At 33.5% G+C, this 25,665-nt stretch overlaps 1 protein-coding gene across 1 annotated transcript in view; it reads right to left on the reverse strand.

Annotated features, from left to right (window-relative positions):
* The window catches only part of RNGTT (RNA guanylyltransferase and 5'-phosphatase), a 403,735-nt gene that overhangs the window by 57,866 nt on the left and 320,204 nt on the right, over nt 1-25,665 (reverse strand). The window contains exon 14 of the mRNA XM_074187132.1: nt 20,616-20,682. Within this exon, the coding sequence (XP_074043233.1) occupies nt 20,616-20,682 (67 nt within the window). The remainder of the gene's footprint in view (nt 1-20,615; nt 20,683-25,665) is intronic.

Consider the following 25,665-nt stretch of genomic DNA (forward strand, 5'->3'; position numbering starts at 1 on the left):
TGTAACAGAATTATAATTAAAATGAAATTTAAAGCTGTATCTCATAGACACTAAATTTGAATGTTCTTCTGTCTCCTTTGGTGCTTTCTTCAACAAAAAAATTCTTTTTAAGTTATGCTAATTTATCACCAACTTGATTAGAATAAGTCTAGACCTCAAAAGTAAATAGGAGGGGCATCTAGTAGTCAGAAGTACCTGGAGTCAGGAGTACCTGAGTTCAAATCCAGTCTCAGACACTTATTACCTAGATTGTGTAGCCTTGGGCAAGCTACTTAACCCCATTGTCTTGCAAAAAAAAAAGGTAAATGGGATCTGCAATTTGAAATATTGGTATCTGTTCTTAAACAACTGAACAAATTTAAATGAGCTTTTAAAATTTTGTGGAAGTTTCTTATCTAAGTCCTACTATTGGGTCAAAAACCCCTCACCTTACCTTTCCAGGAACTCATTTGGCATTTCATACTTTTCTTTTTTCTTTAAAATATTTATTTTTATTTTTGTACAAATGATATTTTTATACATGACTAAAATATTCTTGTTTAAGAGTAAACATTGGGGTGGCTAGGTGGCACAGTGAACAGTGCACCGCCTTCGAGTCAGGAGTACCTGGGTTCAAATCCAGTCTCAGACACTTAATAATTACCTAGCTGTGTGGCCTTGGGCAAGCCACTTAACCCTGTTTGCCTTGCAAAAAAAACCTTAAAAAAAAAGTAAACATTATATGCCCTCCCCTCAAAAAGTATAGACCTTCATGAGCAATAAAGTAAAGGAAAGAGAAAAAAATTAAAATTAAAATTAGAAAAAATAACAGGGGCAGCTAGGTGGCAGAGTGGATGGAGCACCGGCCTTGGAGTCAGGAGCACTCAAGCTCAAATTTGGCCCCAGACACCCAACAATCACCCAGCTGTGTGACCCTGGGCAAATCACCAAATCACACTGCACTGCAAAAACCAAATTAAAATAAAATAATAATAATGACAACATTAATAATAATGAACAATAATAATAAATGTGCTTCAATCTGTGTTCCAACACCACCAGCTCTGTCGCAGGTGGATCACATTCTTTATGATGCATCCATCACAAAAGCTACTTCCATATTTTTCTACTGCAGATTGCCATTGCCGATTGCAACTCTCTCCATTTGTACTTCCCCACTACCATAAACTTTATTTTCTCTCTCCTTTCACTCTGTCCCTCTTCTTAAATGTGTTGTAGGGTAGTTGAGTGGCTCAACAGACTGATCACTGGCCCTGGGGCCAAGAGGCCCCGAGCCCACATACCACCCCTAAGGCCCAGAAGCTATCTGGCCCCGTGGTACCAGACAGGTCATCTAATCACAGCCCCTTGCAAGAAGTAAAAAACAAAATGTGTTATATCTGACCACTCTCCCCCACAGTCCACCCTCTCCTCCATCACTCACATCTCCCTTCCCCTGTGCCCCTTCTTTCCTTCTTACTCTAGATGTCTATACCCCATTGAGTATATATGCTGTTTCCTCTCCAAACCACCTCCAATGAGAGTGAAGGTTCCCTCATTCCCCCTTGCCTCCCCCCTTCCATATCACTGCAATAGCTCATTATAATAAAAAAAATCTTATTATATGAAATATCTTGGCCTATTCTACCTCTCCTTTCTCTTACTCCCATTACATTTCCTTTTTTAGCTAATGGCTCCTTTTTTTTTTTTTTTTAGGTTTTTGCAAGGAAAACGGGGTTAAGTGGCTTGCCCAAGGCCACACAGCTAGGTAATAAGTGTCTGAGACTGGATTTGAACCCAGGTACTCCTGACTCCAGGGCTGGTGCTTTATCCACTATGCCACCTAGCCACCCCCACTGGCTCCATTTTTACAATATATTATATCTTCAAATTTAGCTCCCCCCTGTGCCTCATTAATAAAAGCTCCTTCTACCTGCTCTATTAAATGAGAAGTTTCTTATGAGTAATATCAGTGTCATTTTTCTATGCAGGAATACATGTGGTTCATCATTATTAAGCCCCTCATATTTTTTTTTCTTAAATCTGTTTTCCAGATCAGTTGTTTTTGCAATGAGATATTTCTCATTTTCTTCTAATTTTTCATTCTTTTGGTGTTGAAGTATTGTGTCAACAGCTTCCTTTAGCTCCATTCTACATCTGAAGGATTTGTTTTCCTCAGAGAGCTTTCTTATTTCTTTTTCCATCTGGCAAATTCTGTTTTTTAAAGCATTCTTCTCCTCAATAACTTTTTGAACTGTTTTTTCCATTTGACCTCTTCTGGTTTTGAACGTGTTATTTTCTTCAGCATTTTTTTGGATCTCCTTGACTAAGCTGCTGACTTCTTTTTCATGCTTTTCCTGTGTCTCATTATTTTTCCCAATTTTTCTTCTATCTCCCTCATTTGAATTTCAAAATCTTTTTTGAGCTCTGACTTAGCCTGAGCCCAATTTCTGTTTTTCTTGCAGTCTTTAGATGCAGGAGCTTGTGCTTCCACATCTTCAGATTGAGTGTTTTGATCCTTCTTGGGATCACAGACAATGTATTTCTCAATGGTGTTCCTCTTTTTTCCTCTGTTTACTCATTCCCCCAATCTGTGCCTGGTTTTGGGGTGCTTCCTGAGCTTTAGAGTATTATTGGGATACCCCCCCCCCCAAGGATCTCTCTCTCTTCCCTCCTGGTCTGTGAATGACCACAAGTGTACTGCTCTGCCATGGGGCTGAGGTGGGGGAGGCTCTGCTACTCTATGGGAGGCCTAGACTGCGATCAGAATCTGAATGTGGTCAGAGCCCCAGAGTCCTGAGCTGGGTACAGAGGACAAAGGACAAATCTCAGAAGTCCCTCTCCACTCCCTACCTTGGGTATGCTGAGTACTCAAGGCTCAATTGCCTGGGGGTCCCTGCTTACTGGCTCCGCCTGCTTCCGGTTCCTGGATCTGGGCTTCTGTGGCCATGCTGCTCCTGAGCACCCTGAGATCTGCCCCCCGCTGATCTTCCAAGTTGTGCCTGCTGCTCCCCGGGGTGTAGATCGGGAAACTGTTGCCCCCCCCCCCCCCCAAGCCCGGGCTGCTTCACTGGATTGATCTGTGTGTTCTGTCTCTTGAAAATTTAGAGTCCTTATTTTATGAGTTTTGAAATATTACAGAGAGCACCTAAGAGAGGTTCTTCTCCTGTTGCCATCTTGGCTCTGGCCCCCTCCATTTCATATTTTTCTAATAAACTTAAAATGTAATCTCAGGTGTGATAACTACCTATCTTATCCCTTTAAATTAAATGTTTTACCTAAATTTTACAGTCCTTCAGTATATGGGATATTTTACATAGTAAGTACTTGATATTTTTTGAATTATTGAAACATTGAAAATATTTCTGCAATCAATAGATTTTAATCTTAACTAAGAGACAGCTTCTTTTTTCCATTATTATTATTATAGAAGATGAGTAAAGTTAACCTAAGATATTATGCTATTATTTTGTGGATTCATTTGTGGATGCATTTTTCTGGGTAGTCTAGCATTCCACAAAAATAGGCAATTTTCTGGTCTATAAAAGAAGGGTAGTAACATAAATCTGAGTAGTAAGGGAATGTGTGTGTGTGTGTGTGTGTGTGTGTGTGTGTGTATTAATATAGACCCTTTAGAATTTAATAACCTACAAAGTGATGATGAATTTAGGACTTAGAAATAGATTTCTCAAAGTATAAAATTATACTCAAGGTCTAATATTTTTCAAAATGCAATACATTCTATAATTTAACTTTTAAGATCATAAGGATCCTTGCGTTTGAATTGGAAAGAATCTCAAAGTTCATAAAATTGAAACTCATTATCTTAAATATAAAGAAAATAAGGCCAAGGAAAGTTAAAGTGGTTTGCCAAATACTCAAGTAATGTTCGAGACAAGATTTTAACCTTATTCCAGGGCCAGTGTTTATCTGAAGAAGAAATGTCAGATTTATCACCCTCTTTCTTTGTTACTGATTCTATCTCTGCCAATGAATATGTGATCCTGATACCTATAGTCTCTCTTCTCTGGCCCTAAGTTTTGTCATCTTTAAATGAGGGTTTCTGATGAAATATTTCCTAAAGTCCTATCCAATTTTAATATTCTAAGATTCTATCTCCTCCACCTCCCCAACCCAACCCCCTACAACAGGCTGTCATTACTAAGGCAGCAGTCTGAACTGCGAAGTTTCTCAAGGAGTTGCCATCTGAGTATTTTATACATAAATTCTGGCTGTATTTACTGACTTGAATTATCCAGAGAGTATTTATTTACTACTCCTATTGCTTTGGGAAAAAACAAAAATTAGATATCTCCCTCTTGGGACTTTCCCCAATAATTATGATGAGATTTTCACAACTAGCACACAGAGGGATGGACATTGTTCTGATGGTTTGCCTGACAGTCAGAAATCATGTTAATAATAGTCTTTTCTCTGTGTCTTTGAAGTTCTTTTTTTATACCAGATTTGGATAAGTGAGACAAATGAGTTATTCTTTTCTGTACTTATCACAGTCCAAAAAGGAACAGTTTTTCTCTTTTATGTAGGAAAGAAAACAAATAAAAACAAATCTTAGATGTTTATTCTGGGTTAAATACAGTACTAGAAACAATAAAAAGCACATTGGTCAAAGCACTTTTCACATTTAAATCATTCTTAGTTCCTTTGGAATTCGCATTATCTGGGGAGCTGATGACAACCAAGGAGTATATACCAAATTGGAAATAGTGTTCTCATCAGCTATCAGGTTAATACTTTCCTAGCTAGCATTAACATGTTCTCTTCTCTTAAAAACAACAACAACACAATATTGGTAGAAAAGAGGAAATGATATACATAAATGCATGTTTTTCTTCTTCTAAAAAATGCTACATTTATATTGTGCAACAGGCATGTCTAAACATGCTCATGGTGTTGAAGGGGAGAAATAAGGGTAGAGAAAGAAAAGAGATAATAGAGAAGAGATAAGAGACAGATGGGCAAGCAAATTCTGATTGATTTTTAAGCAAATATTTACTAATACACTTTGAGGTCCTAAGCTAGACCTGATTAAAAATTGTTCTTATAAAAATATTGGATCACACACATTATCAATAGTATTTAATTTACTTTAAGAGACCCCTTTCAAAGGTTTTTATAACAATCAGTGAAGATTCAACTAAATTAGATTTCTAAACTGTTTTAAGCAAAAAATACTGTATTTTAGTATTAAATTGGAAAAAGCCCATTACAGATAAAATTATAATATTACATTATTGATAAGATTATTTGCAATCAAAATTCTGGCTCAGAAAAAAAATTACTGAATTGTATTTAAGCAAAGATATCCAAACACATAATTTGATGTCAGATTTCACTGAAAAAAGTTTTTAACTGAGTATTCTTAATAAGTCAGATCTTTAAAAAAATGTATAAAACCAGATATTCAATAGGAAACTGAATCAGTTTGTAGGTCTTTTTAATGTATTAATTCACCACATAAAAATACAAAGAATATAACTGTTGGGGATATCTGTTTACTTTTTAGTGGCTTTTCTGCTTTAATAAACCCTAATTTAAAAACAGAAAGTAACAGCAATAGAGGATACCTCTCAATATCCTTTTACTCCTACATAATTTATTAGCAAATTCCACAAGGTTTTGGAGGATATTTTTGTTTGGCTTTTTTCTTTGTTTAAACTCCCTCCTCTAACACTCAAAAGTTTCTCAGTAAACTTCGCAGTCTCAACTCATTTAAAAGGGAAACAAGCACTCTTAAGTACTTCATCAGCAAGTCAAACTTATTGGTAAGAGGATGAAGATTGCAGTGTAACTCTATAAACTGTTTTTTTTTTGTTTGTTTAATGTTTATTTCTTAAATAGAAGCAACTCCTTAGAGGAGCACAACCTAAAAGAAGAAGAGTTTTCCCTTTCTCCTAATAATAAAGAGTAAGATATTTATGATAAATAATATAATATATAATAAATGATTATAAATAATATGATAAATAATAACAATTTCCCTATGGGTGGATTCTTAACAACTTTGGAACACGAGGAGAAATACTATGAGGAAGACTCCAATAGCAAGCCATTTACATGACAAACAAAACATACAAAGAAGCTGAAATTAAATTAACTTTCAAAAAAAAAAACTCCAGAGAAACCAAATTATACTTAAATAAAATATTTTGAATTTTAGTTTAATTTAAAATTTAAAAAAGTTATCCCAATATATGGTGGGAGAAACTTAAGTGGAAAGATGTTGGCTATGAAATATGCATAACATTTATTTACTATAACTCTTAAGGCTCTATGTCTGTACTATCTCCTCTCAAGTTCTCTTTCCTTTATTTTTCTTTGTATTCTTCTTTTTGTATACATCTTTCTTTCCTCTGTACTTATACTCTACTGTGTCCTTCTATACCCTCCCCCTTAATCCCTATAAATTTACACTAAGGTAGCATAAGAAACTCAGTTATATATCTCTCAACATTAGTAAAATTCCTACTATTTCTGAGTCAAAAAACTTACAATAAAGGCACATAAAATGTCTTAAGAGCCTGTGGCTATTCCTGATGCTGGTTATTGAGATGCATCAAGTCAATGATAAATAACCTCTATTCTTTGCTTTGGTTTTTTTTTTTTTCAATTTTCTATAGGAGCAGCTAGGCAGCACAGTGGATAGAGCATTGGCCTTTGAGTCAGGAGGATAGAGTTCAAATTCAGCCTCAGATACTTGACACTTACTAGTTGTCATTTAATCCTGATTGCCTTGCATCCAGGGCCATCTCCAGTCATCCTTATCCATTTCTGGCCACTGGACCCAGATGGCTCTGGAGGAAAAAGAGACTTAGCATAGCACTCCCTCAATTCAATTCACATGCTTGTCATGGCATCACCTCCCTGATGTCATGGCCTTCTTTAAGAATAAAGAACAAACATCTTCATTATCAATTTTCGATCCAATTCATTTGTATCTATCTAATATCATTAATATATCTATCTCTCCTTGAATTATTGACAATGGACCAGAAGACACGTGTCAAATTCAAATAGAAACAGATCCCTGAAGATTGCATATTAATTTAGAAAACCACAAAGTAAGGTATGGGCAGTTTGTGAACAACTCTGACACCTCTGAACTAAAATACATGGCCAATAATGATCAAACTATTCCCACTTTAGGGCATTATATATGAGTGACAATCAAATTATTCTTATTTGAAGTCATACAAATTGCCCAACAAAATATCAAAATACTCCCGAGAGATAAATGATCAAATGATATGAACTCTTGACAAAAGAAGAAATGCAAACCATTAACAAAATGTGAAAAGCCTTCAAATCATTAAAGAAATGTCAATCAAAAACCCTTAAGTTTCACGTCATACCCAGCAAATTGGCCAAGATGATGAAAGATGGTGATATACAGTATTGAAAGATTTATAAAAGATAGGCATACTAATGTATTGTTAGTGGAGCTGTGAATTCGTATATCATTCTAGAAAGTCATTTGAAGGGGCAGCTAGGTGGTATAGTAGAGGGGCAGGTAAGTGGTGAAGTGGAAAGAACACAGGCCCTGGAGTCAGGAGGACCTGAGTTCAAATCTGACCTCAGACACCTAATAATTACTTTTTGTGACCTTGGGCAAGTCATTTAATCCCATTTTTTATCAAAAAATTTGAAATTATGCAAACTAAGTGGGTGAAATTTCCATATCTTTTGACTTGGTGGTTCTATTGCTAGTCACATGCCAACCACAAGGAAGCAATTTAAAATATTTTTTAAAAGCTCCACATATACCAAAATATCTACAGTAGAACCTTTTTGGTGGTAACAAAGACTAGAGATGGGGCAGTTAGGTGGATCATAGTGTAGGGACAAAGTTCAAAACTGGTTTCTGATTCTTACTAGCTATATGAGCCTGGCCAAGTCCACTTAATCCTATTTACTTCAGTTTCTTCATTTCTAAAATGAAATGGAAGTGTTCTGTAGTATCTTTGCCAAGAAAACCCCAAATGGACTCACAAAGAATCCAATGCAACTGAAAAAAATGACTAAACAACAAAAAGCATGGAGGGGAGGAAATAGTTGTCCATTGAATGGAGAATGTCTAAATAGATTATGTAACTTGAATGCAATGGAATCATAATAATGCTGCAAGAGTCAGCAAATATGATGAATTTGAGAAACAAGAAAATTTATTTGAACTGATGTAAATTCAAGTGAGCAGACCCAAGAAAACTGCAAAATTTCAACAATGTGAAAGAAAAGAACAAAGCCCACAAAGTAATTTGCAAAATGTCAGACAACAAGCTTGGTCTAAAAGAAGAGAAATGTAAGGATAACTCCACCAAGTCTTTTGCAGATGTGGGATGCCCTTAAAGTTTGAATTCTTCTATATATTGTCACATTTTTAAAAATACATTATTTGGTTTTGTTAATTTTTTCTTTCTTTTAAAAAAGGATTCCCTATTAGAAATAGATCACTGGGAAACATTTAAAAACAAAAATTGATGATAAAATTAATTTTTTAAAGAACAATATCAAAATATAAAACTTTTGTTTTTACAAGATGAGCCATCCAAGAATTACAAATTTATAAATCAGATATCAGAGCACATGGGTGATATAATGAAAAGAATGCTAGGCCTGGAGTCAAGACACTTATCTTCCTGGTTTCAAATCTGTGATCAGACATTTTCCTAGCTGTGTGATTCTAGGCAAGTCACTTAATTCTGTTTGCCTCAGTTTCTTCATTTGAAAAATGAGTAGGAGAAGGAAATAGCAAACAATTTGAATATCTCTCCCAAGAAAACTTCAATTGGAGTCATGAAGAGTCAGAAAGGATTTAAACAACTAAATAACAACAAATATCAGTCATTGTTTCATTAATAACTGGTCAAAATCATTTAAAAAAAATTTTCCTTCACTAAGTAAACATCATTGCCATGAGCGATTCTGAGACACTGCTACATAGCAAGTTTTTTCCAAATTAAAAGCTCCCAACTAAAACATTAATCCTTATGATTAATATTGTTATAGTTTCCTAGACTTTTAAAAATGATAAATGATATATCATAAAAACCTACATTAAAAGGGAAAATATGTCCAATACTTATATTTTAGAATTTGAAAAAATAAAAACTTGAGAGTATCAATTATGTGATTTTCAAAAATGAATTTAAATAATAAACATTTTCTCAATTCTATTATGTAGTGTTATGAATACACATGGCAATCATTGAGTATGTGACTATAACTAATGCTCCCTTGTAAATGGCAGTATAAGAACTGACTTTGCTAATCTTAACATAATCAATATAGCATAAAAGATTTAAAAACACTAAATATTCCTTACTTTTCTTATATAATCATTTCAGAGCCCTAGTAAAATATAGAAACTTGCAAGCTGATCTGCAATACCAAAGCCAAAATTTTTATCTGAATGAGACTTAGAATATTTTTTGGTCTGTTAGAGTTGGAAGAGGCAACACAGCAATATAGTAAAGGAATGCCTGTGTCTTTCCATAATAACCTCTGACTTACTAAAAAGCAGAGTTGACAAGTTTCAATCTCCCTTAGAAGGAATCAGGTTGCCATGAAGAGCCTCAGACAGTATGAGAATGAGCAGCCCTAAATTTACTAAAATAAGAAAATAAAGAAATAACAAAAAAAACCAAATATAGGACAGGCAGTATTAACCATTAATTAAAATTATTATAGACAATAGGTCTAAGTATATATGAGGCAGATGAAGAATTAAAAAATAATATAAATTTAATTTATATTTAAAGAATATTTTAAAATCTTTTATTAGGTATTTTGACATAATTGGGATTTCTGGTATTATAGGCTTCGAAGTAACATAAAACAAAAAGAATCTAATCTAATAAGCATATGACTATGTTCAAGGAATTATGCTAAGGACTGGAAATGCAAAGACAACATGAAATGAAATCTTTGTTCTCAAGGACTTTATTAGTCCACTGGAAGATTTGGGGAATAGAAAAGGTAAAAAAAGATATGTATAAGTGATCATTTGATGGGGGAAAAAAGAAGAATGTAAGGATTAGCAAAGTTTCCAGTAGGAGCTGGTACTAGAACTGAATCATGAAAGAGCCTGGAATGGAAAGAGACAATCTGCAAATACCTATATACAAACACAATATATCTGAGATGAATGCAGATAATCTCAGAGGGAAAGCACAAAGAATAAAAAGAACTGGAAAAGGATCTTGCAGAAGTTAGAAGGCAGAAATGAGGAGAGAGTGTTTCAGTCTAGGGGACAGATAGTGAAAATGACTAGAATCAGGAGATGGAATTTTGTGTGGAAGGCACAGCAAGGAGGCCATTGTCATCAGATCAAAATATATGGAGGGAAGAAAGGATTGTAAAGGTTAAGAAGAGGCACAATCATGAAAGGCTGTAACACTCAAATAATTGCTGAGTAATTGTTAGCAATTTTTTTTAATTGAAGAGAATGAAAGATGACAAAGGTCAAAAATATAAGAAACTGCTCTAAAAATTATATGAAACAGCTTGATTTAGATCTCTGTGACAAGTCAGGAATGGATTATTACATAATTTACAAGCATTCAGAAAAGAATGATTACAAAAAACAAATAGCATATTCCACAAAAAACTGGTCATTCCAGACCTAACTCATTTCTTTTTTTTTTGACAAGTTTACTAAATTAATAAGTCATGGAAATATTGCAAAACTAGTTTAAGCATTTTATAAAGTATCATTTACTATATTGGAAAAAGTAATATGAATTAGATGGAATTTAGAACTGCCAAATGACTGGACTCAAAATAAACATTAATGGTTCTATGATGACTTGGAAAGAAATTTAAGACAGTATCCAGGAATCTAGGATTAGCCTCATACTAGGAACATAGTAAGCAATTGTTGTACAGTCACATGCAACTTTTTATGATCCCATTTTGGGTCATTATTAAAAATCCATTCATTCATTTTTGAAACTATATGTAAATTTTCAACATTAATTTCTGTAAAAATAATTTTCCCTCCCACCTTTCTCTCCCCCAACACTAAGATAGCAATTAAAGCTTATATATGTACAGTTCTATATTTCTAATGAGTCATTCTGTGAAAGAAGAATCAGAACAAAAAGGGAAAAATCACAAGAAGGAAAAAACATTTAAAAAAGTGAAAATATTATGCTTCGATCCACATTCAGATTTACATAATTCTTTCTCTGGATATGGATTTAATTTTCTATTACAAGTCTTTTAGAATTGCCTTTGATCACTGTCTTGCTGAGAAAAACTAAGTCTGTCATAAGAGTTGTTAATGTGTATAATGTTCTCCTAGTTCTGTTCACTTCATTCCACATCAGTTTCTGTAATTTTTTTGAGGTTTTTCTGAACTATATCTCCAAATTGTTGCCACTACAAAAAGAGTTGCAATGAATTTTCTTACACATATGAGTATCCCCCCCCCCCCCTTTTTCGTGATCTCTTTGGGATATAGACCTAATAGTGGTATTGCTGGATCAAAGGGTATGCAGCATTATTGCGCTTTAGGTATAGTTCCAAATTGTTCTTCATATCCCTTCCAATATTTTCCACTGCTCTTTTCTATCATATCAGTGCATCTGATAGGTGTGAAGTATACCAAAGAGTTGCTTTAATTTTCATTTCTCTAATTACTAGTGATTTGCAGTCTTTTTTTTTTCAAATAAACAGCTTTAATTTCATTTGAAAACTACCTGTCATATTGTTTGGTCATTCATCCACTGGGGAATGACATATGATGGGTAAATGGCTTATGGTATCATCCTTTATGTCTTAATCATGTACCCATTTCAACCTTATCTTTGCCAAGGGTGTGAGATGTAGGCCTATGCCTAGTCTCTGCCAAACATATTTTCCAGTTTTTCCAGCAGGTTTTGTCAAATAGTGAGTTCTTATCCGAGAAGCTGGAATCTTTGGGCTTATCAAAAAGATTAATATAGTTACTACTGTGTCATGTGAATGTAACCTATTCTACTGATACAATTCGATTTCTTAGCCAGCATCAAAGAGTTTTGATAATTGTCACTTAATAACATAGTTTTAAAACTGGTACAGCTAGACCACCTTTCTTTGATTTTTTTTTCATTAATCTCTTGATAATCTTTTGGAGAAATTTTATTGTTATTTTTTTCTAGCTCCAAAATAATTTTTCATAGTTTGATTAGTATGACATTGAGTAAGTTGATTAATTTAGGCAGAACTGTCATTTTTATTATATTAGCTTGACCTACTCATGAGTAGTTGATATTTTTCCAGTTGCTTAGATCTGATTTGAATTCTATGAAAAGTGTTTTATAATTATATTCATATAATTCTGGGCATTTTTTGGCCTGTAGCCTCCCAAATGTCTTATGTTGTCTACAATTATTTGAAATGGAATTACTTTCTATATCCATGCTGTTGGATTTTTGTGGGTAATATATAGAAATGCTGATGACTTACGTGGGTTTATTTTACAACCTGAAATTTTGATCAAGCTGTTAATCGTTTCAAGTAGATTTTTTAGTTGATTCTTTTGGATTCTCTACCCTTTATATCATCTGCAAAGAGTGATAGTTTTGTTTCCCCATCAACTATTCTAATTTCTTAAATTTCTTTTTCTTCTATTATTGTTAAAGCTAACATTTCTAATACAATATAATGCCTCTAATAAAAGAGAACTTTATTTCAACCCTGATCTTACTGGGAAGGCTTCTAGTTTAGCTCCACTATATAATGCACACTGCTGATTTTAGACATATTGCTGATCATTTTCAGAAACATTCCACCAATTCCTATGTTCTCTAGAACTTTTTAAATTTTTTATTAAAGGTAGTGGGGGTTAAGTAACTTGCCCAAGGTCACACAGTAGGCAATTATTAAGTACTTGAGGCTTGATTTGAACTCAGGTACTCCTGACTCCAGGGCCAGTGCTATATCCACTGTACCATCTAGCTGCCCCTTCTCTAGAATTTTTAATAGGAATGGGTGTTATATTTTGATTAAAAGCTTTTTCAGTGTGTATTTTTATTGAATCATGATCTGAAAAAGGATGCACTTAAATTTTCTGCATTTGATTGTGAGGCTTTTATTTCCTAATATATAGTCATATATATAATATATATATAATATAATATATGTATGTGTATATATATATATATATATATATATATATATATATATATATATAAAATATATAGGTACTATGTACTGTTGAGAAAAAAGTATATTCCTTTCTAGCACCACTCAATTATCTCCAGAGGTCTAGCATATCTAATTTTTCTAAGTGCCTGCTCACCTCCTTCACTTCTTTTTGATTTTGTGGTTAGATTTAGCTAATTCTAAGTAAGGGAATTTGAGGTAATCTAATATGTGTGTGAGTGTGTGTGTGTATAAAAATATAATTGTACAGATTCAAAAATATTTCGAAAGAACAGAAAGTTGTTGGCAAAGTGTAGACCATGGACCAAATCTAGTTAACAACTCTTTGGATATGGCCAGAATTAATAATTTTTTAAAATGTAAAAACTAGGGTGTGGCTAGGTGGCACAGTGGATAGAGCACCAGCCCTGAAGTCAGGAGTACCTAAGTTCAAATCCGGCCTCAAATACTTAATAATTACCTAGCTGTGTGATCTTGCAAAAACAAAATGGAAAAAAAAACCCTAAAAATGTAAAAACTAGTTCCACAAAACAGATGTAGGTCTGAGTTTAGTCTGTGAGCCATAGTTTGGCAGCTCCTGGTCTAAAATATTGGGTAAGATTTAATTTTTTTCTTTTGGAAATTTACTAGCTATACATATAAAGCAGGAGGTGAGAAAAGAATCATGAAAGAACAAAAGAGAATTAGTATGAAAGACCTTGGCAATTACCTTCAACTTCCCACTGCACCTCAACTCCATATTATCAATCAGTTTTCCAAGTCTTGCTCATTCTATCTCCCCAAGGTTTCATTCTTTCTGATCACATGACCACTGCTCTAGCTCAGGCCCTTACCATCTCTCCCCTAGATCATGACAAGAGGCTTCCTTAATTCCCTGCCTCAAATTTCTCTCCTCTCTTATCTAACCTTCACACAACTGCCAGACAGCTTTTCCTAATACATAAGTATGATAATATCTACCTTCTGCTCAGTAAACTTCAGTGGCTCTGTACTGGCTTAGGATCAAATATCACTTTAATTTTTAAAACCCCTTATTATGTAGCACCAATCCACCTTATTTTGCTGTTCTTCAATTACAACACTCTCTCATTTTTGCTTCTTTACACTAACCCCTGCCTGGAATGATTCCCTCTTCATTTCCTTCTTTTAATTTCCTGTTTCTTTTAAAACTTTGATTAAGAGTTCCCTTGCACATAAATCTACTCCCAATACCCGAAGTGGCTAATGTTTTCCCGATCAAAATTACTTCGTATTGTTTACATTTACAAATGTACATGCTTTCCTCCAACTCCCAACAATATGCAAACTCCTTCAGAGTAGGTGAATTTATGTTCACATTTGTCTCTGGTGCTTAGTATCAGTGATGCAACATCACAGTGATATACTTTCCCCAGATGTGGAGATGGAGAGAAATTTTCCTATCATGTTATAATGACTCATGAGAATGCCTCATGAAATTCTGAGATAGATGGCTGGAACCTCTCAAATAGGATGAATATTAATTAACTTATTAAAATATAAACTGTTTTATAATATAAATAATTAATCTTTATTAAGCTGACTATTTATGGTATAAAAAGACAAAGTGAAATTTGCCATTAACGAAAATGAAAGACTTCTCCCCACTACTCCCTCCAAGATTCATTATCACTTTGTAATGGAGATATCCAGTATTTTGACAGTTTTTTCCTTCCCAGAAGCAAGTGAAGATTGAAATGTAGAATTTTCAACCTAATAAATGTTTTGTGCTAACTACCCTTCTGATCTTGGTTCTTTCACTGACTATTTTATAATCATTTCATAATGTACTTCAAACCCCCTTTCATTGGTTCTATAATCCTTATTCAAAAATTATTTCACAGAATAGTGAACTTCAGCATTTCTGATTTATTTATATGTGTGTGTGATAAAAGAAATTAAAATAGTATTATGAATCATTTCAAACCTATTAAAGAATTTCCATAATGGACAATTTTCCTTTGAATTCAATTAATCCTCATCTAAATAAAATGCAATGTAAGTACCCCACCTCAGATTGTTAATAATTATATACTGGTTCTATATGCTACATATTTAGATGATAATGTTTTCTCTTTACTTAATCTGCTTTATGATTACATTGCAAACATTTCTTTTATTTAGCTGGTACATTTCAAGATAAGAGTTTAAAAGCAAACTTACCATTGCCTTTATTTTCTCTCCTTTTTCATTTTTGATACACATTTTTCATCCTTTTGATACAAATATTTCATCCTTTTTTAATAATAAAAGTCCCAATATTTAGCAGTTCCAATGGTTTTATTTTCACTGTTGTTAATTTCTTCTTTAATTCAGAATTTCTTCTTTGTTGTTTAGTTGGGCCAATTCATTGATTTTTTTCTGAAGACTGAATTTAGTTTATCTTATAAATTTTGATATATTCTCATAATTGTATTTTTTAAAGAAATTTTCAATTGTTTCTATAATGTTTTTGAACCAGTTCTTCCTACAGAATTGTTATTTAGCATCACGGTACTTTCTTTCCTCAATGACCCATTATTGAATATAATTTTAAATGCATTGTGATTAGTAAATGATATAAATCTTTCCTTCAACGATTCAGAGGCCATGTTATTTGGCATACACAAACTATGTACTGATACATTGAAGTACTTAAGCATATGAAGTACTTAAGCATTATGTAATTTCTCTGCTTATCTCATTATTGTAACTCTATTTACAATAACTTTATCTGATATCAGGATTGGTAGTCCTGATTTGTTTAATTCAGCCAAAGGAAAATATATTTTATTCTAGTTTCTTCTTTTATCTCTATGTGAACCCTCACGTTTCAAGAGCATTTCTCATAAATTAGTGCACACTGAATTCTGCTTCCTAATCCATTTTAAGCATTGTTCCTGACTCTTTAATTTTGCCACCCTATTATAACTATTTTTTTACTCTTCTGGTCTCCTGTGGCTTTTTTATTCTGGTTGATCATTCTGCTCCTGCTTGCCGCTTCTATTGGTGAGTTTCTCAAAGAACCTCCATTTAGAGTAAATGCCCCAGTCTCCTGAAACTCTTCTCCCAGCTACTCCCTTGTCTTGCTAAGCTTTACTAACATGCTGCTGCTGTAGTCTTTTTCCTCCCTCCTCTCCTTCACCATATACACCTTGAGTGGGGGATTGTCTTTGCTATTTTTGTACTTGTATTTTCAGCACTTGGCACAGAGCCTGGCACATGAGAAGCATGAATACATGCTTCATGACTTATGATATGGGTGCATCAATTTCATTCACATCAGCTACAATTGTTACTTGTGAATGTGCTTTCATCCAGTCCCTTTGAATATTTTCTTCTCTTTACTCCACTTGACACTTGTGATGAATAAATAAAACACCTCATTGAGTTCCATGACATCTCTTATTCTTCCCCTTCACTATCTTTGATTGTAGGTTTTCCTTTCTGCCTTTTCTTTTCATTCTTCCTTCCAGTTCCTCTTTCTGACAACTCTCTGATAGTCATCAGATAGTAGCTGCTAAATCTTGATAATAGCTGCTAAATCTTATGTGATCCTTACTATGAATCATGGTACCTGAATGCTTCCCTTTTTGGCTGCTTATAGTATTTTTTTCATTGACCTAGAAGTTCTGCATTTTGGTTATGTTACTGGAGTATTTTTATTTTAGGGTTCTTTCTAGTGATAAAATAAATTCTATTTTTAATTTGCATTCAGGTTCTAAGGATTCTGGATAGCTTTCATTTATAATTTCTTGACATATAGTTATCAAAAATTTATTTTTTGGTTATGATTTTCAGATAGTCCAATAATTCTTAAATTACTTCTACTTGGCTTGTTTTCAAGGTCAATTGCTTTTTAGTAATGTTTCTTACATGTTCTTTAAGTTTTTCAAAATTTTGTGACTGTTTTAATATTCCTTGTCACACTGAATTGTTGATGTCTATTTGACTCATTCAAATTTTTAAGGCTTTTCAGTTCTTGGGTGAGATTTTCCATCTTCCACCATAAGGTGTCATTATTTGTGATTTATTTCCTCTCTGACTATTCCATTCTGCATCTCTTATTTCATTTCTTCCAGGTACTCTTATAGCCTCTGTGGCCTATATTTTTTTTCCTACAAAGTATTTTTTAAGATTTTATTTATTATGAGTTTTACAATTTCCCCCCAATCTTATTTCCCACCCCCACCCTCCACAGAAGGCAATTTGCCAGTCTTTACATTGTTTACATGGTATACAGTGATCCAAATTGAATGCAATGAGAGAGAAATCATATCCTTAAGGAAGAAACAGAAAGTATAAGAGATAGCAAGATCAGACAATAAGATATCAGTTTTTTCCCTAAATTAAAATTAATATGCCTTGGTCTTTGTTCAAACTACACAGTTCTTTTCTCTGGATACAGATGGTATTCTCCATTGCAGACAGCCCTAAATTATCCATGATTGCTGAATGAGTGAGTCCATCAAGGTTATCATCACCCCTATGGTGCTGTTAGTGTACAATGTTTTTCTGGTTCTGCTCATCTCACTCAGTATCAGTTCATGCAAATCCCTCCAGGCTTCCCTGAATTCCTGATCCTCCTGGTTTCTAATAGAACAATAGTGTTCCATGACATACATATACCGCGGTTTGCTAAGCCATTCCCCAACTGAAGGACATTTACTTGATTTCAAATTCTTTGCCACCAGAAACAGGGAGGGCTGCTATGAATATTTTTATGCAAGTGATTTTTTACCCTTTTTCATCATCTCTTCAGATTTATTTTTTTAGGTTTTTGCAAGGCAGATGGGGTTAAGTGGCTTGCCCAAGGCCACACAGCTAGGCAATTATTAAGTGTCTGAGACCAGATTTGAACCTAGGTACTCCTGACTCCAAGGCCGGTGCTTTATCCACTACGATCTCTTCAGATTTCTACAAAGTTTTAATTATATTTGTTGTAAGGTTACTCTCTTCCTAGAATTTATTCTTTAGGTATCTCTCTGCATAAGATAAGTTCTCACAGTGTTAGGTGTTTTCCTGGTTTGCTCATCTCAGTAGTCTAAATGCCAAAGTTAGAAGGGGAGAAGAGTTCTGTGTTTGGGTCAGGCTCTTTCCTTGAATGCCTGCCTGGAGTAGGCAGACTATATCTAATATTGTAATCAATAGCTAAGACAAGTCCTATCCTTCATTCTTTTAGTATCTTGACCTTTTGTTCAAAATTCATAGGAATTTTGTTATTTTTTCTAGTTATATAAAATAATCATTTGGTGGTCTGATTGATATGGCATTCATTACCTAAATTAATTTGAGTAATTCTGTCATTTTTTAACTCATTATCTTTTCCATAAAACTCAGGAGATGAAAAGCTACAAGATTTTCTAGTAATTCTCCTTCATACTACATATCAATTAAGTTGCCAAGTTTTATCTGTCTCCTCAAAAAACTCCATTCCAATTAACCTCATTACTTCCCTATTCAATACATTCTAGTGACTCCTCACCTCTGGGGTCAAATATCTCCTTAGTTTGGCATTTAAAGTGTTTCAAAACCTTGCTCCAACTTAATATTATTTTCTTTTATGCATTTTATGGTTTGGCAAACCAGGCCTTCTTATTGTTCTATAGATATGACCATTTCCTTTCTCTTGCCTCTTCTGATTTCCCTAGTTACTAGCGCTCTCTCCTCATTAACTGAGATATAAATTATTCAATATATACTTGAATGTATGTGTATTTTCCCCCCTATACAATTTAAGCTCCTTTAGAGTAGGGATATTTTTGTCATTTTACACCCAGACCTGGGCACAGTGGAAGCACATAATAAATGTTTGTGAACAAACTGATTTTTAATAACACAGGACACTTTTTAAAACAACCAAAAATTCTATTAGATCAAAAGTCATTTTAGCATCCTCTGCCCTTTAATGTAAACATTAAAGAGTATTTAACACAATAATGGATCAATTTTCTTACTGATATGTGCATTCTCTCCAGTGATGCAGATTATAACAAATTTTGTAATTCCATTATGTGATACTCTCATCCATGTCCACACACACACACACACAAACACAATACAGGGAGTATTCCCAATGTGCTATGGTTTGTTGGTTCAAGATCTCCTGACATGATAAGGAAATCAATGGAAATATAGGCTATCCATATATTATCTCTCACTCTTTTCATGTGACTAGCTCATTTTTTTAAATAATATATTTCTTTAATAGTATACTTTAATTCATTTCTTCTCCTCAAGTTTACTATATGCTCTTTTTCTGAAATTTTAGGTCAGTCATCATTTCAAGTCTTTATGTTTTTCAAAAACACATGCCCCAAAGGCATTCTTAAGGAAGATATTAGAAGGGAATGGAAGGCTTTTTTCAAATATAACTTGGCAAACAACAACTTTATCTCAAAAAAAAATTAACTGGAAGATGCAAAGAATACAAAAATTATTGTTCATTTTTTAAAAGCACATTTCATTTAGTGGTCATACAAAAAACTGCCTTAAAGACTCAAAATCTTTTTAAAAAGTTAACTCCCATTATATCTTAAGGTTATACAAGATTCTTGGCTCTCTGAGCCTTAATATCAAGAAAGGTATGCTCACCCAAGATTTTTTCCATTAACATGAATGAGGATCAGTATGAGCAAGTGAAAAAGTGGGAATGTGCTACCCCAATGTGCAGATGATTATATATGCTGCTGGCACCAAGCCCAGAACAATATGGAGCTGCCTAAGAACTCTAATCATTCAAAAAAGTCTGTTTCCACATAAAAAAAGAAACCCCAAATGAATGCAGCTAGGTGACGCAGTGGATAGAGCACTGGCCCTGGAGTCAGGGGCCTCAGTTCAAATACAGCCTCAGACACTTAGTAATTACCTAGCTGTGTGGCCTTGGGCAAGAAACTTAACCCCATTGCCTTGTAAAAAAAAAAAAAATCTAAAAAAAACTAAACAAAAGGAAGAAAGTTTTCTAGATTGCATTCTATTAATGATACCAATATAGATACCAACCAAGATTTCCTTGGAAAAAAGTCACATTTTTTTCAGAACAATACTCTGCTGGTGATTCTACAATTATCAAATGATATTTTATCTTTTTACTGCTTCTGGTGTTATTTTATTAAATACATGTTTACTTATTTTACCAAAGGAATAAAATAGTCATGTTTTTTCTTCATTACCAAATTAAGAATAATACCTATCATTTTAAAGACCATGATCTAATAATAATAATAACAACAGCAACAACAACAACAATATTGATGATGATGTTTTTCATTCTGTATATCAAGATACTCAAAGTACTAAAAAGCTAATATTTCATTAAAATATATATAGACCTTTTGGGTAAGAAAAAGATTTACCATTCTTCACAACACTATTAAAGAACATGATACTATTGCACTTCTAAATACTTGTCAGATTTAAGAAAGGCTAAATTACATATTTTAAAAAACCATAAGAAAAATAAGTAATCATACCTTAATTTGTGCAAATGGTCTTTCAAAACCTCCAACATAAAGAAGGCCAACATTCTGGGGAAGCAGCCTACAATTTAAAAAATAATCATTTTCTTATCAATATTTCTGAAAAGGATAGGTATTGTAATAAAACTAACATCTACTTTTATGTAAAAATTAGCAAAAGAATCATTCTTCTATTTTAGAATATAGTAAATTAAAAAAGACATCCACTAGAATAAAATCTAATTAGAGGTATTCTAACTTAAAAATAATTTTAGTAAAGTCACTTCTCTATGGAACGGGAAAAGGGCAAAAAAAAATTATATGGTTTTTATTCATAATTTTCTAAACATTACTAATATTAAACGTAAGGTTTCCCAACACGCACATTCCTAGAGGCAGTTTCTTAAAATACTAATAATGTCATTAAAATATTTGTTATCTTTTACCTCCAATGTAAAAAAGTCATCAAATCCCATTTGATCCTCTCTCATCTGTCTTTCTTTGTATTTCAACTAATACTAATCTGCTCAAACTCTCATAATACCATTACTTTAATAATATTCTAACTGGTCTTCATTTAATGAACTTAATTCAACTTGAAATGTGTAGTAAGATTTAAATTAAGATATTACTTTCAAACTGTATGTCACTTTACTTTTTAAAAACTTAAAATAACTCCCCACTACTTTTATGATAAATTTCAATTTCCTCACCCTTGTAGGCATGACTTTCTATAGTCTAGTCCTAAATAATTATACTACTTTATGTGGTAATATTCAAAAAGAATCCATCCATTCCAATTGTTTATACTTACTCCTCTCCATCCTAAAATTATCTTGCATTAATTGAATTTGTATATGTTAGATCCTCAGCAAAATATAACTTCTTTCAAGGCAAGGACTATTTTGATTTTGCCTCTGCCTCAACTTTTAGCAGAATGTCTAGCATACAGTAAGTATTTAATAAATACTTGATGAATTTTCTCCAGAGGTTGTACTTCTACCTTTTTGCTTATATTACTCTACTCCCTCAGCAATGACTAATTCCTTACTCTTTCAAGATCACATTTTCTTCCAGTTTCATTAGTCCAACTCTACTGAGTACTACAGTACTAAGTTCTCCACTTTCCTTAACTTATGGTAGTATTTATATATGTATAATTTTTCAAATTATATATTTTGATAACTGATCATAGGCTGTCTCATAATGTTCTCTTCCTGCTTCTTTTGCATATATCTTGTCTCTCTCCAATATCAGCAGACATTTCTCAACATTAGGAATCATGTCTGACATTTTTCTTGAATACAACAAAGCACTATGCCCAATAAACAGTTTGTGAATTTAATAAAAGTAATAGAATTCATAACATCAAAATGAGAAGTTAAATTCCCTAACGAGATCCTTTAGATGATCCTAAACAAAAATTTATTTCCTTTTATGTTGTTCCTTCTTTCATAATCTTTTTGTTGATGGTATTTAGACTCAGAACTTAAAGTTTTCACCAATGAGAACAATGGAAATTCTAAAGAGATCTGCTTAATGATTCTTAGGTTGAGGGAGGAAAGTCAGATAAATTGAAGAACACATACTTCCTGAATTATGCAGTTAGATGGTCAGATTATTGATTTGTATCAGTAAATATAACTGGGACAGACACTACAGATGGGCAATAAACTGAATATAGAATTAAAAGATTGAAGAAAAAAGAGCTAGACTGCATTTGGGAAAATGTTATACTTTCAATAATTTCTGATGCAAAAATTTATCTTTATAACAACAAAATTCTTCCGGTGATACTATATTGTTAAATATCCTGGAACAGCACCATGACCTCTGAAGAAAGAAAACTATAGATAAACCAAATAGCCATTTAGAACTACATGGAACATAAAAGAAATGGGAAAATTTAAGATAATCAAGAACATTCATGATGCATATCAATGAATTGTTTTTACCCATCTAAACAATAGGGCTATCAGTTCAAAAACTGAAGCCAATCAATACTATGTACCTAAGTGATGGGTATACAAACAAAAGGCTGTTCTCAAGGAGCTCACAATCTAATGAAAGAAACAACACAAAATCTATTTACAAACAAAATATGTATAGGGCAAATTAGAGAAATAAGTAACAGAGGGAAAGGTACTAGAATTGAAAACTTCTCTTATAACCTTGCGCTTTTAGCTTGGACTTAAGGAAGCCAGAGAAGACAAGAGGAAATGAGTAGGGAGAGAAGTTCAGGTATGGGGAGGGCCAGTGAAAATGGGCAGAGATAAAAGAGAAAATATCTTGTGGAAGGAAGTCAATGTCACTGGATCATATGAATCAGAAATCCTCTAAAATTGCATACCAAGTAGCATGTTTGTTTAATTTAATTTATTTTTCAAGTATAAAGATTTTATTTATTTTGAGTCTTACATTTTCCCCCTAATCTTACTTCCCTCCCCCACATCCCATAGAAGGCAATTTACATTGTTTCCATGGTATACATTGATCCAAATTGAATGTGATGAAAGAGAAATCATATCCTTAAGGAAGAAACAGAAAGTATAAGAGATAGCAAGATCAGACAATGAGATATCAGGTTTTTTTCCTAAATTAAAGGTAATAAGTCCTTGGTCTTTGTTCAAACTCCACAATTCTTTCTCTGGATACAGATGGTATTCTCCATCCCAGATAACCCCAAATTGGCCCTGATTATTGCAATGATGGAATGAGCAAGTCCATCAAGGTTGATCATCGCCCCCATGTTGCTGTTAGGGTGTACAATTTTTTTTCTAGTTCTGCTCATCTCCTCAGCATCAGTTCATGCAAATCCCTCCAGGCTTCCCTGAAATCCCATCCCTCCTGGTTTTTAACAGAACAATAGTGTTCCATGACATACATATACCACAGTTTGCTAAGCTATTCCCCAACTGAAGGACATTTACTTCATTTCCAATGATATTTTTACCCTTTTTTCATAATCTCTTCAAGGTATATAGATCCAGTAGTGGTAACTGCTGGATCAAAGGGTAGGCACATTTTTGTTGCCCTTTGGGCATAATTCCAAATGGGTCTCCAGAAAGGTTGGATGAGTTCACAGCTCCACCAAAAATGTAATAGTGTCCCCATATTTCCATCAACCCTTCCAAGAATGATCACTGTCCTTTCTGGTCATATTGGCCAGCCTGAGTGGTGTGAGGTGGTACCTCATAATTTGCATTTCTCTAATAAGCAATTTTTAGAGAAATTTTTCATATGACTATGGATTCAAGCAGCACATTTTTAATGTTGAATTTAGTCAGGTAAAACCCATATGCTATATAATGAAGAATCTGAAAAGAATAATGAAATCACAGAAAATAGAGAAGGAAAGATAAAAATCATCTGCTACAGAGTAAATGTATTCAAAATGAAGGGGCAGCTAGGTGGTACAATGGCTAGAACACTGATCATGGAATCTGGAGGATGGGGGGTTCAAATCCAGTCTCAGATACTTATCTAGCTGTGTGGCCTTGAATAAGATATTTAACCCTGATTGTCTTGTATCCACAGCCACCAGCAGTTGTCCTGATTCAAATCTGGTCGCTGAACCCAGATGGCTCTGGAGGAGAAAGTAAGGCTGGTGATTTGGCATAGAGCCCCCTCACTCAAATCCAATTCACATGCTTGTTATGTCATTACCTCCCTTGTTGTGGTGGTCTTCTTCAAGAATGAAGGATAAGCATCATTATCATTCAAAATTTTTTGTTAAAATAATTTTAACCTAGACAACCTAATTTAAGAGACTATGAAATCAAAGAATTGATTTAAGTATTTAAAAAACATTTCTATTCTCTCTCTGGTTGCAATTCCAATTCTTACCTGAGTTACTGATGTGAACAATTGAGGAATATACTTTTCACTGAAAAGACAGAGATCACAGGGCAGGCTAGATGGTGCAGTGTATAGAGTACCAGCCCTGAACTTGAGGACCTGAGTTCAAATTTGACCTCAGACAATTAATAATTAGTTAGCTTTGTGGCCTTGGGTAAGCCACAACCCCATTTTGTCTTGCCAAAAAAAAAAAGCCAAAGATGGAGATCATTTGATATACAAAGACTCAACTCTTCTCTTCTATGTCAATGGCACCATTTTTAAAGCAATTTCTCCTATTTTTTTCTGCTCCTTTTTCTGTCTCAGAGGAACATTTTGTTTTTATGTCAAGTGAAGGATATTATTTCTGTGCCTTTGTGCCACTTTTCTAGGCCATTGCCTCAGCAAACATTCTCTTTCCCTCATGGATGGATCTATAATCATTCCTATGTTACTGGTTCCACCTCATCTTCTTGCAAAATTTCTCAAATCTGCTTTCATCTTTTCCCTCATAAGCTCACTTCTTTTCTCTGCAAAAATTCTTTGTGTCTTTATTTCCTCTATCCACCTACCCTTCAAACCATTTGTAATTTGACTTATATCTCCACAATATTGAAATTGTTTTCTTGGATTCATCTATAACTGGTAAAGGCCTAATAATCAAATCTAAATTCAAAGGCTTTTTCTGAATAGTCACCCTTTTTTTAAAAATCTTTCTACAGATTTTGATACTTTTGACCATGTTGTTCTTTCCAACAGTAAAATGGAAAATACCTCAGCTATGCAATATGGGGTAACAAATTAAAAATGTCTAGGAAAATTTAAATGCTTTACACATTTATTAACAATATAAATTAAAGTTAGAACTTAGGGGTATTTATTTATTTCCTTTGAAAAATTTATAAAATGCTTCATAATTTCTTTTTTACCATACAGTTAGTCATTGTTCCAATACTTAGAAGACCAGAAAAAGGAGAGAATCAAGAGAATGAGAATTTGGCAAATAACCTAACTACGATCATAACCTTGTAGAAAATGCCAGTGGTCTGTTTTATCATGTTTTCCTACCTAAGTTTTGGTGGGGTTTTTTGAACATACAGTTCTATATTAAATAGCTGTAAACACTTCACTATAAAAATCCATAAAACCTTCTAAAACAGGAAATGCTACAGGAAAAGAATACATTTATATGTAATACTGACATATTTGGCACTTTTTGTCTACAGTT

The sequence above is a fragment of the Macrotis lagotis genome, chromosome 5 (assembly GCF_037893015.1).
Source record: "Macrotis lagotis isolate mMagLag1 chromosome 5, bilby.v1.9.chrom.fasta, whole genome shotgun sequence".
In the NCBI taxonomy this organism is placed as follows: Eukaryota; Metazoa; Chordata; class Mammalia; order Peramelemorphia; family Peramelidae; genus Macrotis; species Macrotis lagotis.